This window comes from Nothobranchius furzeri, chromosome 2 (genome assembly GCF_043380555.1).
Source record: "Nothobranchius furzeri strain GRZ-AD chromosome 2, NfurGRZ-RIMD1, whole genome shotgun sequence".
NCBI lineage: Eukaryota > Metazoa > Chordata > Actinopteri > Cyprinodontiformes > Nothobranchiidae > Nothobranchius > Nothobranchius furzeri.
Window position 1 is genome coordinate 5,216,707 of NC_091742.1, and position 15,607 is coordinate 5,232,313.

General features: G+C 39.1%; 1 protein-coding gene across 2 annotated transcripts; it reads left to right on the forward strand.

Moving 5' to 3' along the window:
• The first annotated feature begins 3,591 nt into the window (after positions 1-3,591).
• On the forward strand, positions 3,592-15,335 carry acp1 (acid phosphatase 1). 2 transcript variants are annotated; one of them, XM_015947348.3, is made up of 6 exons: positions 3,592-3,690; positions 4,259-4,332; positions 4,771-4,884; positions 11,150-11,211; positions 11,902-12,007; positions 15,036-15,335. In XM_015947348.3, exons 1-6 carry the CDS (start codon positions 3,648-3,650, stop codon positions 15,111-15,113), a joined length of 477 nt encoding a protein of 158 aa, XP_015802834.1. In that variant the 5' UTR covers positions 3,592-3,647; the 3' UTR covers positions 15,114-15,335. The 2 variants fall into 2 exon arrangements, with proteins under 2 accessions (XP_015802834.1, XP_015802836.1); XM_015947350.3 differs by lacking the exon at positions 4,771-4,884 and adding an exon at positions 4,943-5,056.
• Positions 15,336-15,607: the final 272 nt, after the last annotated feature.

The window sequence follows — 15,607 nt, forward strand, 5'->3', positions numbered from 1 at the left end:
GCGTGATGTAGGATGAAGCCTCGTTAATTTCTGTTGTGAACATTTTTACATACCACCACACACACACACACACACACACACACACACACACACACACACACACACACACACACACACACACACACACACACACACACACACACACACACACACACACACACACATACTTGTGGTTTAAACTTTGAGCTGAGAGTGTGAGATCAGAATGTGCTTTATTGGTTGTTATATGGTCTTGCTTTAACACACCTGGCTTTACAACTTTAATTAGATACACAAACAAACAGGAACCAGAAAGAACAATGACAGAATAAACCCTGAAAAAGCTGGGGTGCCATTTGAGGCCAAGACATGTTTTTTATTTTTTTTACAAAATAAAGTCCAAATAATAAAAATATTAAAATAAAATGAAAGTGTAAACAGCTTCACACCTTTTGTAATGATTATGGATGCATTTTCCCTGTTTTGTGTTAAAACAACAAGAACCCCCGGAAAAATGTTGGCCATTACAAAAGAATAACCCACAATGTTAGATCAGGATAGGGCTGGGATGATAATTAATAAATCAATTAATCATACCATAGATGAAAACGAACTCAATAATTTTTCCAGTCTCAATAAATTGAGGTTAAGAAATTAACAACTTTATTATTATTATTTATTATCACCGTGGAAGTGCAGTTTTGGTTGTTGGCCATTGTATTTATTGTTTGGGAGAGACGGGGTCTATTTTGTTGTTGTTGCTGCAAAATTTTCTAACAGAGAGTGAGAGTCCTTTTCTGTTTGTTTTATTCATTTATTTAGAAGTTCTGGTTCTGGACATTCCAATGTAAAATAAAGGGTTAATGGTTGCATTTTAAAGGGTGTACTTGCATTATTATGATATATTAACATTAAATAAGTGTTTTTTTGTCTTGATTGTGTCAACAATAATATTGTGCATTGTAAATAATTTATTGGAAAATGTATCTTCCAGCAAAATTTGATATCATCCCAGGCCTAGATCAGGATACTGAAAAAACAAATCATACACCTTTAAGATGAGAACATTTTACAGCTAAGGAAAAGGAGTGCCTGTTTAAAATTACAAAACAAGCTTCAGGCACGCACATACAATTTTACATCATAATGACATGACTGTTCACTGTAAACATAGTTTTCTCATTTTTATTTTCCTATGGTAAGTTTGTTTGTCATCATGTCAATACACCTTACAATCATTTTAAAAAATAAAGCTCATCCATAAGGGCTCATAACCTTAAAGCTATTCCTAGAGAGCTGATACGGAATATCAGCAGTTTAAACTAAAATTATGTGGCTAAGTAGGGGTAAAGCATTCCCTTCCATTGGAGAAGCAAAACAAGGCTTTCATTTAATAAAGAAGTAGGGTGCCCATGGTTGTGCTGTGTGAATATTTCATCTTGTGTTCATGCTGGGTGTAAATAGGAAATTTTTATTAGCTAATGTGATTATAACAAATACATTCATATATAAAATATAACACAAAAAGAGCCCTTTGTGAAATGTAGATCTTCCACCAGGGAGCACTAAACTTGTGTAGGACTGGTAATTGAAAGGATTTTTCTGAAAGGACTAATCTTACTGCCATGTGGATACTTTAAGGTCAAAATTGGTTTGATTATAGGCAATCGTCTAGAGCTTAATATAATGTCATGGATTTAAATTTTTTTTTCACTCAAACAGGAAAGCTAAAAATAAAACACACTAGCGCTCTTTCACTTTCCCGATATCAGACACTTTTTCTCTCTTAATTACAACAAACACTTTCCAACTGAGGAATGTGTAAAGAATTATTTATTCGGTTAATCAAACTGGTTCTCAGATATAAAATTTGTGTGAGGCAAACTACGCGTGATAATAACTCCCACATCAATGCAGAGGGAGAATTACTATTTAGTGATCTATCTCTTTTTGAATCTCAAAACCATACGGTGGCATCAGCTGGCATAGGCCAGACGATGCCCGCACTGCCCGCTCACCACAGCCATGGAATACACCTCATGATCACACAACACTATATTGGAGCAGGCGGAGGGAGACTAGGGGTCTTAGCACTCCTCTGTTGTTGCTTGGCTTCTCGGGGCTGGAGGCTAAGAGGGAGATCCAGCCGTCTGGTTGGGGTCTGGGGTGGTGGGTTGCTGTGCTCAGCGTTGGGCGGGGGAGCCTGCTCATCAGCACCCCAGCAGAAAGGGTCAAACTCTGGTAACCGGTAATGGTTGTACCCCATGTGCAGCAGTACCAGGATCAGAGTGCATAATGTGTTTGGGGAGCATGAGTGGGTGTCTGGCGTGCATTTTTGTAAGTCTTTGGTTGTATGTGTATGTGTGAGCAAGAGGGATGGAGTGTGTGACTGTGTTTGTGTATGACTGTGTATGTCAGGTGGGGCCTTTGACTCCTCCCTTCTCCTGGGACTTCTTTTGATGATATAGATCTTTGTCTCCCCTCCCCTGCCACACCTGGTGTGGAGTGTGGTGCCTTGGTCTGCCTGAGTGTTGGTGACTCCCGGGTCAGGGGGTTTAAGATTTTTGGCCTCTGCCTGATCAATCCCGGTGGCTGCCTGGTGGGGTCTGGGTCCCTGGGTTCTGCTGGGTCCCCGACGGGGCTGGTCACCCCTGGGTCCCGGGTCGCTGGGTCCCGGGTCGCTGGGTCCCGAGCTCGGCCGGCTAGGGGGTGGGAGGCTGCGGGCGGGCCTGAGGGCTTGTCGTCGATATCTCCCGGGACTCTGCCGGCTGCTGGTTGTGGCCCCCCGGGGCAATCCTCTGCGCCTCTCGAGGGGGGCAGGGGCCTTTCTGGTTGCAGTCTCCTTGGGGTTCCTGTGTTCTGGGGCAGCGCCTGGATCTCTGGGACTTGGAGCTCCAGCCGTCTCCTACACATCTTTGGGGGGGGGGGGGGGGGGGGGGGCAGATCTGTGGTCCCTCACACTCTCTGTTGGACGCTCCTATAGAGAAACCTTACAAATACAAATGTGTGTACACACACAGGTGCTCACATGGTGCTCTCAAAAGTATGGGCTTGGGCACGTTCAACACAGGTCTTAAGGCTGTTGTTGCCACTAAATGCACTGTGATCTATTATCATGTGATTGTTCAGTTAAACAATGCTGATTGTATATTTCTTCAAGTTGATGCAGTGATAGCTTGCTCCAGTTGTATTGCTGTGTGTCCCATTTTTTTCTCTTCTTTCTCTTTCTGCAGGTCTAGAAACAGACTCTTGTTCATTATTGTTTATTTTTGTGGACCCCCTCCACCCCACCCCCCACCCTACAGCTATAGTTTTCATTAATTATCGTTTAGTGTTTTATACTGTACCATATTATTTAGGCTATATTATGACTCTTGATGACCGAAATTAATTTTAAAAAGCAATATATAAATAATGAAAGGAACTTAACAACTTGACAAGTTGGATTCTATCTGAAGCAGTAGTACCGCCTGTGTATAATGTTTTGTTTTTGTTTGTGGTCTTTTTGCGCTTGACACACTTATATTTTAATACAGAATGAAATTATAAAAAATAAAAATAAAAATATTACATAATTTTGAACGCCCTTTCTGCAATGTTTTTGCAGTATTTCATTCAGGCAGGGGTTGGTCACCAACTCTAACGTCATTTAGGACCTCTAAAGCAACATGGCAGCCTCCGACACAAAGTCAGTTTTATTCGTTTGTTTGGGTAAGAAACGTGTCTTTTTTCAACTTACAATAACATTTTCTCGATGAAATATAACAAAGACCTTAACATTTGTGGCATGTTAGCTGTTTATTTGTTAGTTTTGGTATTTAAAGAAGGTTGACGCTAGAGTGAGCTAACCGGCTGCTAATGTCAATTTCACTTTCACTCTGAAACGGTATGACAAAGTTATATAACTGTCTTAACACCGTGTGAGTAATATCCCAAATATCATATTCAGTTAAATTAGGAAACATTTGAGTTTATCTTTTTGCGTTTTGATTTTGTAAACAAGCTAAAAAGCATTATGGATATTTTCTGCGCTGCACCGCTGATCTAAACACTCTATTAACGCGATAAACATGATTTATTAAATAGGCTAAATAAAAATACCAGAAATGTTAAAGCAATATTAGGAACAAAAGTAATCCGTTTGTATTTGGATTTAATTTAAATAATAAGTTCTGAAATAATCATTTATTTATAGAGGGCGTTTTTAATGTATTCAGGATTTTTTCATCCAGTATATAATATTTTTAAATGTTACCATAGTTCGTTGTGTTTTTTACAGGAAATATTTGCAGGTCACCCATTGCTGAAGCTGTCTTTAGGAAAATGGCATCAGATGCTGGTGTTGCTGACAAGGTAACTTCATTTTGGACAGTATTATTTTAGTACATTATACACATATTTTAAAGGTCCTTGTTTAAAAGCTTTATTGGATCCAACTTACATAGATGGTTATCATTTTCCAAGGATTTACCCATAAAATCTGGCATCTTGGAAGCAAAACAAAGAGGCCTGGTTTTCCCCCATTGAACCACTTCAGCATCTAAATTAGAGTTTACTATCCAGAATGAGATAGATGAGTCTTGTAACACCCAGTTATGACTCAAGGACAAGCTCTGCAGATTAACGCCAAGCTAGATGTTTTCATGCTACATTGGTTACAGAAACTGTCAAATAGAACATTTGCCCCCTTTTGTAATTTTTCCTCAAGAGCCCACTATTATGCAGCAAATGCTAAACTAACCTCAATGTCTACAAATGTTGCTGTTGTTCTCCATGTTCTGTTCTACCTAGTGGAGGATAGACAGTGCTGCCACCTCTACCTATGAGATAGGAAACCCTCCAGACTTCCGTGGTCAGGCATGCATGAAGAAGCATGGCGTGCCTATGAGGCATGTGGCCAGGCAGGTACGACCACACACCTCTACACCTAGCTAGTGCCCCCTTTTTCTCTCTGTTATTGCAGTGGGTCATAGACAGTGGTGCCACATCTGACTGGAACACAGGCAGCTTACCGGACGCCCGTGGTCTGGCCTGCCTGAGGAAGCATGGCATTGAGACGAGCCACAGGGCCCGACAGGTATAACCAGATGTCGCATGGTCCCTCAAATGTCGCGCATGTGAATCTGTGTACAAGTGTAATGCATCATTTGATCACCACACCTTATTTGAGCAGTGTTCCAGTGTTATATGAGATTTTGCAAAGTCAACAGTGTGCCTAAACACAAATAAAAACATGATTGATAGAAACACAACATAGATATTAGGAAACCCTTGAATGAGTTGAAACACGCATCTCTTATGGCAACCCCAGTTTTCAAAGTATAAATGATTTTAGCAGCTACAGGACCAAATAGTCCACTAATATAGAAAATACAGGTTATAGTTTTTTTGTATATATTTTTTTCATTTTCTTTTCCTCTTTCCTCACATTTTTAATCACAATTTTTACTTTTCCCATTTTTCATTATATATATATATATATATATATATATATATATATATATACACAAACATAAATTTTTAAAATAATTTTTATTTTTAATTTTTGTTCTTGTAAATCATCTTGTGATTTTTATCTTGAGAGACGCTATATAAAAGATCATTTCTTTATATTAAAGCTTTTAAGGATTAAGTATTTTCACTTTAGTAGTCACAGAAGCAGAGGAAGTTTGACATTTTTTTCCATTCCACATTTTTCCTGATGTTTTTAAGAGTTTGTTGTTAACTACAAAACAAAAGAAAGATGTTGATGAGTCATCCTGCTCTGTTTTATGTGTAGTAATTTAACTGCTCTCTAAAAGGTAATGTTTACACTCCACACCTCGTAACCTCAACATAAAATCTGGGAGAGATGGCACAGAAGGATAAGTGCTTCCTGCTCCAGCTCAGAGAGCTGACCAATCACCATGCTTGTCTTGGAATTGGGGGAATGGCTGGAGGGTTTGACTTCTGCAGTGTTTGTTAGTGAAGGAAATAAGAAAATACTAAAAATGTAAATATTATGACCTTTTGTAACAAATATAGAAGTCTGCAAATATATTTTACATTAGTTAGATGAAAAATTTTTACAAAAAATATTTCTAAGGAAACAATTCACATTGAAGTATGAATCCTGTAGTTTTAAAATATCTGAAAAGTATTTTAATATAGTATAGAGTATTAGCATATGTTTGATTTAATGGAATAAGTCAGAAATGACCCTAAAATATTTATACATAATTGGTCTTGGAGCTTTATAATGCTGCCTAATCAGTAATCACTGCTCCTTGTGTGTCCTTAAAATACAATTTTCCTTCAATCTGCTGTCTTCTCGCAGCAAACTGGTTCCATCAACCTCACATTTAATCTCCTTAAATCAGGTATAAGGAGGGGGCAGCTAGACATTCAGCTCTTACTCAACCAAATCCACACAATGAGCTTTGACAAGCTCCCTTTTTTTTCTTCGGTCGACTCATTTCTGTCACCCTGTGGCTTTTTGCTCAGATTTAAATAAACTGCAATGGTTAGTGGCCAAGCAGCTTGGCCTGGTGGGAGATATTTTGGAGACCGCTTCTTCCCGTTTCTCCAAAAACAACCAAGTGTTTATTTATTGAAACAAATATTCTCACCCAGTATCTGTAACAAGTCATGTGGAATGTTTCTTCTTATCAAAACCTGATAGCCAGACTCTAGATTTAAGACGGTAGATATGATGATTTTGAAGCATCGTACTTAAACATTTCCTTACAGTTTACTACTTAAGTATTTACAACTCAGAAAAACTAGTTGGGAAAATTTTTCTATGTAGTTTGTCTTGTAATTAAGTTAATTTTACTTTGTCTACATTAATAGCACCAACACATTTTTACCTAGTCCCATGTATTTATAATTTTAAGTGCAATTAATTTCTGTGCTTTTTCCAAGTAAGCAGAACTAATCAGATTTTACAGTGTATTTTTTGTTTTTACTATCTTGTATATATTTTTTTCTTCTCATTTCTTTTGAACACTAACTCTTTTCTTTATTTTTTTCCTCGTTATTATTCTTATGTTCTCATTATATGTAATCAGATATAGTTGAAACGTTTATATTTTCACTAATGTCCCAATACCCGGACGGTTTACTTTTCAATGAGTTTATTTTTACATCATTCTACAGTACTATCTCCTCATGGATTCATTAGGATGTTATCTGAGTTCGGACTATGTGCGTTTCACTCCCCATTTGCAGTAAAACCCTCCCTGCTCATCTCAGCCAGATATTTCCAAAACCAACTGGAGATTTCTTTCATTCGTATGAAAAAGATAGAAGATTACTACAGCTTCATTTAAACTGAGTGCGCCAGCTCAGCAGGAACACAGAGATCTTTACACACAATGACCTACACAGATTACTACCATGTGTGAGGGTGTGAGAACAAACATTCCTGGGAATATCAGATGTTTTAGATAGTAATCTGCTGTTGTATCAATGACTTGTGTTGAATAAATCAGTGTTTTGCTCTCTTTGATTCCACTATTTGTTTTTATAATAATAACAATAACCACCATCAGACAAAATGAATCTTCAGCCAGATTTGTTTTCATGACACATTTTTATTGCTCTGCTCTCCACAACCTATTAAAACACGGCTGGATTGTGGAAAGTTTGGAAAACTTGATTTACGTTCGCTGCCCTTGGCCGAAACTTATTTCACAGCACCTGTCCTGCAGGGAGTCCAGTGTCATTCGGTCCAGCCATGCCCTGATTTTTGTTACTTCAACGTGTTTTGTGAGACACCACTAGAAGAGCTGCTCAGTCTGCAAGGTTTTAATATCAGAAATTTTAGTTTTCGTTATGGAGGCATGGTATATTGGCATCAATGGCGGTATCGGCCGATGTTAGTAATTTTTAATGCATCGGTGCAATAAATAAAACTGGGACAATACTTTTTTCCATCTTGTTGCTGTTTATCTGTTTCAGAGGGTGAGGCAGGTGAAAATGGGTAATTCTTTAATCATGTGACAATGAGGGTAATCATCTCAGAAGCGAAAATGTGTGTAGTGTGTGTATAAGAATTTATAGCTTATATTTAGAGTTGTGTATCGGCAAGAATCTGGTAATCAATACAAGAGAGAGGATATAATATATTGTCATTCTAAAAGTCAGACAATACTTGCAATTTTGGGACAGATTAAAGACATTCTCCTGAACTTCGCAGATATATGCTCTCTGTCGCCATCTCAAGACTTGCTGCGTAACGTCACTGTCGTAAAATCAAATCTCTCTGTCGCACATCAGAGGCATGGTTACTGGCTGTTTTCCAACTTGCGTGCCCTTACCTATCCATTAGCAACACTGCTAGGTCAGAGTCAGTAGTACATGCCGTTCTTTCAAGAATAGCTCCCCAGCGAGGAAAAGCCGGCCTAAAATTAACTCTGGTCTTTGCTCTTGCTCTATCACATTCTCTTGTTCTTCTCCTAGATTCCTCTGTTAAGGAATTTCTAATCATTGCCACTGCTCAAATCTCTAAACCACGGGTCTACGTGATACTGACATAATGCAGGCAAGACTTTTATGCCGATTGTTTTGAAGGGTGTCTACTGATGTCTTTTCCTACTGAGTTACAACTAATCAGGGTGAGTTAACCAAAAGTTCTGCTCAGCTACTCCACCGGGCAGTACCTACCCCATCTTCTTCCGGCTCTTGGAGAGTACAGACGCTTTTTTTTCTCCTTTCCCTCCCTCCTTATCCCAAGGCTCTTTGTCCTGTCTGTGCACGGCGCTTTCTGCATTTTTTCTGGAAACTGGAAATTATTAAAATGGATCTGGTCAGTTGGTCTCTCAACGCGATTGACAAAACTTTTTCAACGATGAGAACGGGAGAAGGGGCTCCCGGATGCCCCTCTGGGACAGAGCCAGCTGGGTATATCATGGACTCCTGGAAACAGTGGAACCTGATTTGTCTCTCTCAACTGTCTGTAGAGGATTCTGAAGATGTTTGGATAGTCGTGGTTTTGTTGTCGGGATTCCTGCTGTTTGGCCTGAGCGGTTACCTGGCTTACCGGAAAATTAACGAGCTTTCGAGGAATATTGGCTGAATCCCGGAGCTCAGGGATGGAATGCATCGTGCTGTGAACGCACAAACTCATATAATTGTCGAGGTGAGTTGTAAGCTTGGAACTTTGGCTGAGATTCAGGCTCTGGCATACAAGGTGGATTCCATCAAGGAGCAAGTTGATGGATCAGCACGGATTGGGACTGATTAATTACGCCATTATTGGATCTAGAGGGGTTGTAGACCAACAGAACACAAAGGCAGAGGGGAAATTATCTCTGTCTGTCCCCAAACCAATTTTTATCTGAATCTGGTGCCCTTGGAGCCTGTGAGGCTGAAGTGTAAACTCCCCGCTCAGAAGAAATGTGGAATGCTGCCGTCGCTATGGAGACTCTTGTCTCCCTATCCCAGCCTGGGCGGGACTGTGACCGGTGAAGGACGTGGAACCGTATCTAGGAGTCATTATCTCCCTCCCCTGTCCAAACGAAGGTGATGAGCACTGTTCCATGCGGCTGCACGCACTGAAGTGAGGAGAGTTCCAACCCTACCTCCCCACCTAGTGGACACTTATGTTGTGTAATGTCTGAAGTCTGTGTGCATTTCTGTCTGAGGTGTTTTTTTGCATAGCAAAGCTGCCCTCTCTGTGGAGGGTAACTCTGAAGTGCCTTTTCCCCCTCCCCCTGACTCTATCCTCATATAAACCCTCTTGATCTATAACGGTAGCGCGACTCGGGGTGCGAATGACCACAGTCACCAATTCTTGTCATGTGTTTATGAACGTATGTCTGATCTCAGAATTGTGTATACTGAAACTCTAATTTCCCTCTGGGATTAATAAAGTATTTTTGAATTTTAATTGAATTTTAATCACGTACTCAGAAAGTTCCTGAAAACAGTCCAGAAAATGGCAGTTCGGCCGGCCCGGTCAAGTGAAGACACGTGCATGTCGGGCAATTCTTGTAAATTTTCCCTGACGTTCTGGGACTGGAAACACACCCAGTGTTATCACAAGATCTTATTCCGTCAGATTGAAGGTTGTAAAAACTGCCGCCACCTAGCAGCTGGACTTTGAATTGCACCGCGCAAAAGAAATAAAGTAAATATCTGCTTGAAATTCCTCAGTAAAAAAAATCTATACACTGCTTATCGAGTCAATATCTGAACACGAAATATTGCGATATTTCAGTGTCATTATTCTCCTACATCCTACTTTATATTAATGAAATATCTGTAAATATCAGTTATTGAATATACAAGCAATTTTAATTTCAGATTTCGTTACCTGCCTACGTTTTCACATCGATTCATCCCAAGTTTTCATTATTGCCTGGACAACATACTTCATGCATCACGACTCTTCTTGTTCCAGTCCTGCTATGTAGCTTTTGTTTTCGCACAATAAATAAAAGTTACATTTAATGCTTCCAGCAGACATTGTTTTTGGCCAAAACAAAGGCAGAGTTAAGCTGGTTTTGCTCCTGAGATGCCATCCAGCTTCTTGACTGTTTTAACCTCCTGAGACCTGAACCTGTATTTGATGTGATTTAAAAGAAAACATACATCTAACTATTACAGAGTAGTCTACTCTCATTAACGGAAACAAAATTACAAATATTAAAATAAAATGAAAATGTAATCAAATTAAAAATTTGTCAAACTTCCTATAAAAAAGAAAGAAAACAAAAAATTTTAAAGTCGATATCAATATCATGTGTCTATGAACAATAACAAAAAGGTCTGAGGTGAAGATGATCAAATTTTAAAAGTGCAAGGAGCCAATGTGCACATTTGTGGACACAGGGCCCTAGGAGGCTAAGTCATCAACATATTTTCATTTTCAGCTCACTATGACGCAAAAATAAGAGATTATACCTCGTGCGACAGAATTGCGTTTAACCTCCTGTGTTTGCTTCCCCTCAAAGCTGTTTACTGCACATTAAGCTTCTACGTTGAGAAACAATGAAGTTCACGAAGCTTGTTTTTTCCTCCTTTCTCTCATTTTTAGGGTTGAAATCCAATTGAGGGTAACAGAGAGAAAGATCTTTGATAAATGATTGATGTTTACTGACCAAAGGGAGTCTCTGCTGACTGTGCCATTTCTACGTGAAGCCAAAGCAAATATTTGCCTAAATCTGCTTCTCTATCCCACTTCCAGGTAACCAGGGAAGATTTTACGAGCTTCGACTATATTCTTTGCATGGATGAGAGCAATTTGAGGTATAGTAATTTCAATCCCCAGCATTGTTTATTGTTTCTGTGAGTGTAGGTCACAGTTGGACTCTGAGGCTGCAGAAGCACGGGGGCTCGTGTTTTAAGTGTCCCCTTCTATTAATGCTCAGGATCAGAAAATCCTTAGTTGTAGGCAGTCTGGACAAAATCCATCTGGATTCAGATGAAAACGGTGGAAACACTGAGCTATAACTAACTTGTTGGTGAATGCCTTCCCTTTAATGAGCAATTCCCTTTCTTAAGCTCTTTCCAAAGGTCATGGGGAGGGGTATTTTTTGCTACTTTGAACGTTTAGGGATCATTTTGAGATCACATGCCCAGGGCCGATCTGATCTAAGCAGCTTACCGAGTTCTTTGAATGCCTTGTCTTCGCTGTTTGGGCAGTTCTTTTTCCTCCTACATATTTTTATTTTCACCAGACAGAAAGACCTCTGTTATCATTGGACCTCATGTTTTTGTCATTATAATTTTTTAAGGTTCATCTCAATTGTCAATTAGATTGTGGCATTACACAAGTGTTAACCAATCTGATGTGTCTTTTAGAGATTTGCCTGTAATGTGTTATTCCAGATGCAAATATTGGACAGTCCTGCTTTTATGATTTATGTGTATCCTAAACATTTTATTATGTTCTTATTTAGATGCTCTTAATTTAATAAGTTTTCCTGGTTTTTACAGTGACCTGAAAAGGAAGGCAAAGTCGGTGAAAAACACAAAAGCAACAGTTGAGCTGCTTGGTAAATTTGACCCCCAGAAGCAGCTGATCATCAATGATCCATATTATGTAAGTATTTGAGCAAACATCTGAGTTCTTTTACAGTGTTAATGTGGAAATAACCAAAAATTTGGACCGGCTCCCTATTAGCTCTTCAAATTAGAAACTGAGTTTGTGCTTCAGACAATGACCAAACGGTGCGTTTACCTGAGAAATCTTAGTGAATTTGTAGGGATGGCTGTAATCTCTCAGATTGTAATTATAAAATTCACTCAAATATTTTCATTATTATAATGGAAAAGCCCAAATATTTTCATAATTTGCAACAAATTTGAAACTGGTAGGGATTTTTGTAATTGGTTGAGTTCTGCGAATCTGTTTAGTGAAACATCTTCCAGCTAATGAAATTGGGATTAAAGGTCTTGTTCACTAAGAAACCATGTAATATTTGTTCTTTTCTTCTTCCCTTATCGCCTGCATTAGACGCAGAAAGGATATAGACGGGAAAACGATTCAGTCAGAAAAAGCCACACAGATCTACATCACAGAGAAAATTGGCTCGTCACATGCCCTAACCCCCCACCCACACACTCACACACACACACCCGTTCCGACAGCCATCTGAACAGGACGGGCCACAAAATAAAAATAATTCTACTTAGGACACCCATGTGACCCAGTGCCGGGCCTGTTTTTGGATATAACTCATCAGCGTTGTGTTTTTATCCAAGAAGGATGAATGAGCGGTGGCAGTAGAAGAGTCAGATTGCAGTTAGCCTATCAGAGTTGAGAGGTGTGTCTATCATGAATAATAATGAGTAAGACTGAATGAGGAGTCCTGTCCCCCCCCCCCCCCCCCCCACCCCCACCCCCCCAACTAAATTCTACACCCTAAAACTTTCAAATTAAAAGTCAAGTGCAGATTGCCAGTCACTTACCAAGTGAAATAAAGTACGTCGTTACCTGTGATGCCTCTGTAGCCAAGGTAATCGGAACAAAAATAAACCATAGACCTTTTTGGAAAGGTACAGCCACCTTTCATGATCTGCAGAAATCACGCTTGGTATTGCATTTCTTGGCCTTGCAAGCCAATCTGCATGGAACGCGTTCACTGTCATTTTGCATTTAAAGCTCTCCTGGTGAGAAGGGAGCTCTTGGGTTAAATCTGTCTATTTCGTTACGTGCTGCTTACTCATCCAGTGGAAAACCGGGGTTAGTTCTGGCTGGAACCTCAAAATAGTCGCGTTTTTTATATTCGTGTCGACATCAAACCAAATGATGTTACCGGACCAAACCAAAAACACAAAATTAGCCAACGACGATGGAAGTCTATGTGTAATCTGAAGCTCTTAACAAGAATATTTCAAGGCTCTCCAAAATTAAAACAAAGAATGTATGTAACAAACAAAAAAAATGGTGTGTAGTTGGATTTGCATAATGTGAGCAGCGCAGTGATTAGTGTTCAGGTGTGCGTGTGGTCGTTGTAGTGAGAATTTACTGTCAGCAGGGAGAAATGGGATCATTTCATCACATTAACAGCTCCAAAAACACACCACTGTGGGCTTTAGTAATAAAATGGATCAATTACTGCCTTCAAAACATTTGTTACCCAACATTTCCAGACCAGTGCTTATTTTATAAGATGTGTAATTAGTTGGACACCAACATAAGAAATCCTTTTTTTCCCCTGGTTTCCGATTGGCTTGGCTTTTCACGCTCCGTGGCTCACTCGACTCTTCAGTTCCTTACATGTTCCTCTCAGCAGTGGGAAACTCAGCCAGATGATTTGGACTGAGGCTCTGTTTTATCTCTCTGGAGGGTTGTGAGGAAAAAAAAAGCTGGAATCTGAGAAAAGTACTGATGGAAAAACAATGGAACACTTCAAAGCATAATCAGCATCAATGGCACGTTTAGGAAGCATGTCCTAAAGTTGAGGCTGGAGGTATTTCATGTTTTCAGAGAGTATTCTGTTAAATCTCACTGGTATTCTTTTTCACATGTGGTCCTGATGCTGTTCCAAAGCTCTTTGACCCTTTCATCTGTTCCTGTTCGCCCTGCTACATTTTATTTTGGGGGCCTGAATAAAAACCAGCATTGTGTCATTAGAGATCTGGCTGGAGTACGAGATTGTGGTTCATGACTTTAATTCAAGTGTAGACAGATATATTAGGATCTCATTTCTTTCAGTGGTCTGTGTTTTAGTTAGCCTCTTTCCCAGAGCTTCTGTGTGGTTTTGGTGGGAATATTTAACAGCATTTGGCAAAACGAGCAGGAATCATGCCGACAGCCACTATCATCTTGTCAGTTTAAATAAAAACATCAATTTTTTTTTCTGAGAGAGACAATAATGACATTCATAATGAAAATGATAATCTTGTTGCCATCCAGAATGCATTATTTCCTTCTGGGCCTTTTTTCCAGTTTATGAAAAAAAGTGACGCGTTTATTACCCGTTGTATTAACAGATCACTTTTCATGACATTAAGTTGATGTAAAATCTTTGTGATTTCGTCCTCTGAAGTTAAAGGACCTGACTCATGGTTCCTAAGCAACATCAAAAATGTCAGACATAGAGGTATCTGATAGGTTTACTGTTTTTTTGTTGCATCGTGATGATGCGTTTCCCTATTCCCACAGTTTTCTGTCTTTGTGTTTATGAACAAGTCTGGAACCTAATGTTGGTATAACGTAGGAAAACCCCAAAACAAGCAAAGACATTGGTTTTAGGGTCCGTTTGAATTTGATGGTTTTATAAAGAGGATTTCCCATATTTTCTTCAAGCATTTTAAAATTTTATCAAACAACAATGATTTCAGTGAAACCCACAAGAAATTGGAAATGCAAGAATGTCAAAAGCTTCTTTTGGCATCACACGGCGTTTACAAATTTCAGACCACTTTAACACGCAGAAAGCCTTTTGGCATCAGTTTGAGCCTCACAAAGGTGGAAAAATATTTACCTTTTGACTCAATTATTTAAAATTTATCATCTTTCTGCCCTAATCCCCAGATTAACTTGTATTAGATATTTATGTATTAGATATATTTAATGTGAATGGTGGAATACTTGACTGAAATGATTTCCTTTATATTTTTAGGGCAGTGATCAAGACTTTGAGAAGGTGTATGAACAATGTGTACGTTGCTGCAAAGCCTTCCTGGAGGTGAACTCCTAACAACCTCAAAGGATCTTTCCTTTAAGTTTGATGGATGAACAGGAGTCATAAACCCCACATGTTTTGGTTGTGAACCAAACTTATCAGTCTAACTCTACAATGACCAGATGTTTTTATTTTAGGGTAAATCAAAAGCTTCATTCAGAGCAACTTCTACAAGTTTGTAGACTATAAATTTGGGTGATTATTAATTTAATTAAACTTAATTTGAAAAAAAAAAAAGTTTTGTCTTTGTGCTTTTTCCCCCTGTATTTGATAATTACTACATGTACGGAAAAGTTGGGGGTTAACAAATCAAAAGCTGATAGGGTCACATGTTCATCAAGACCAGGGTTAGGGTTGTTGCTGTAGGATGTTCCCAGTTTAAGGTGCTTATCAAATTTGATCCAAAGAAGGAAAACCAATGAACTTGAGCGTTTCTGTCACTCAAACTGCTCATTCAGACAGAGATGTGTCAGCGCTCACTGTGATACAGTTGGTTGTTTCTGCACACT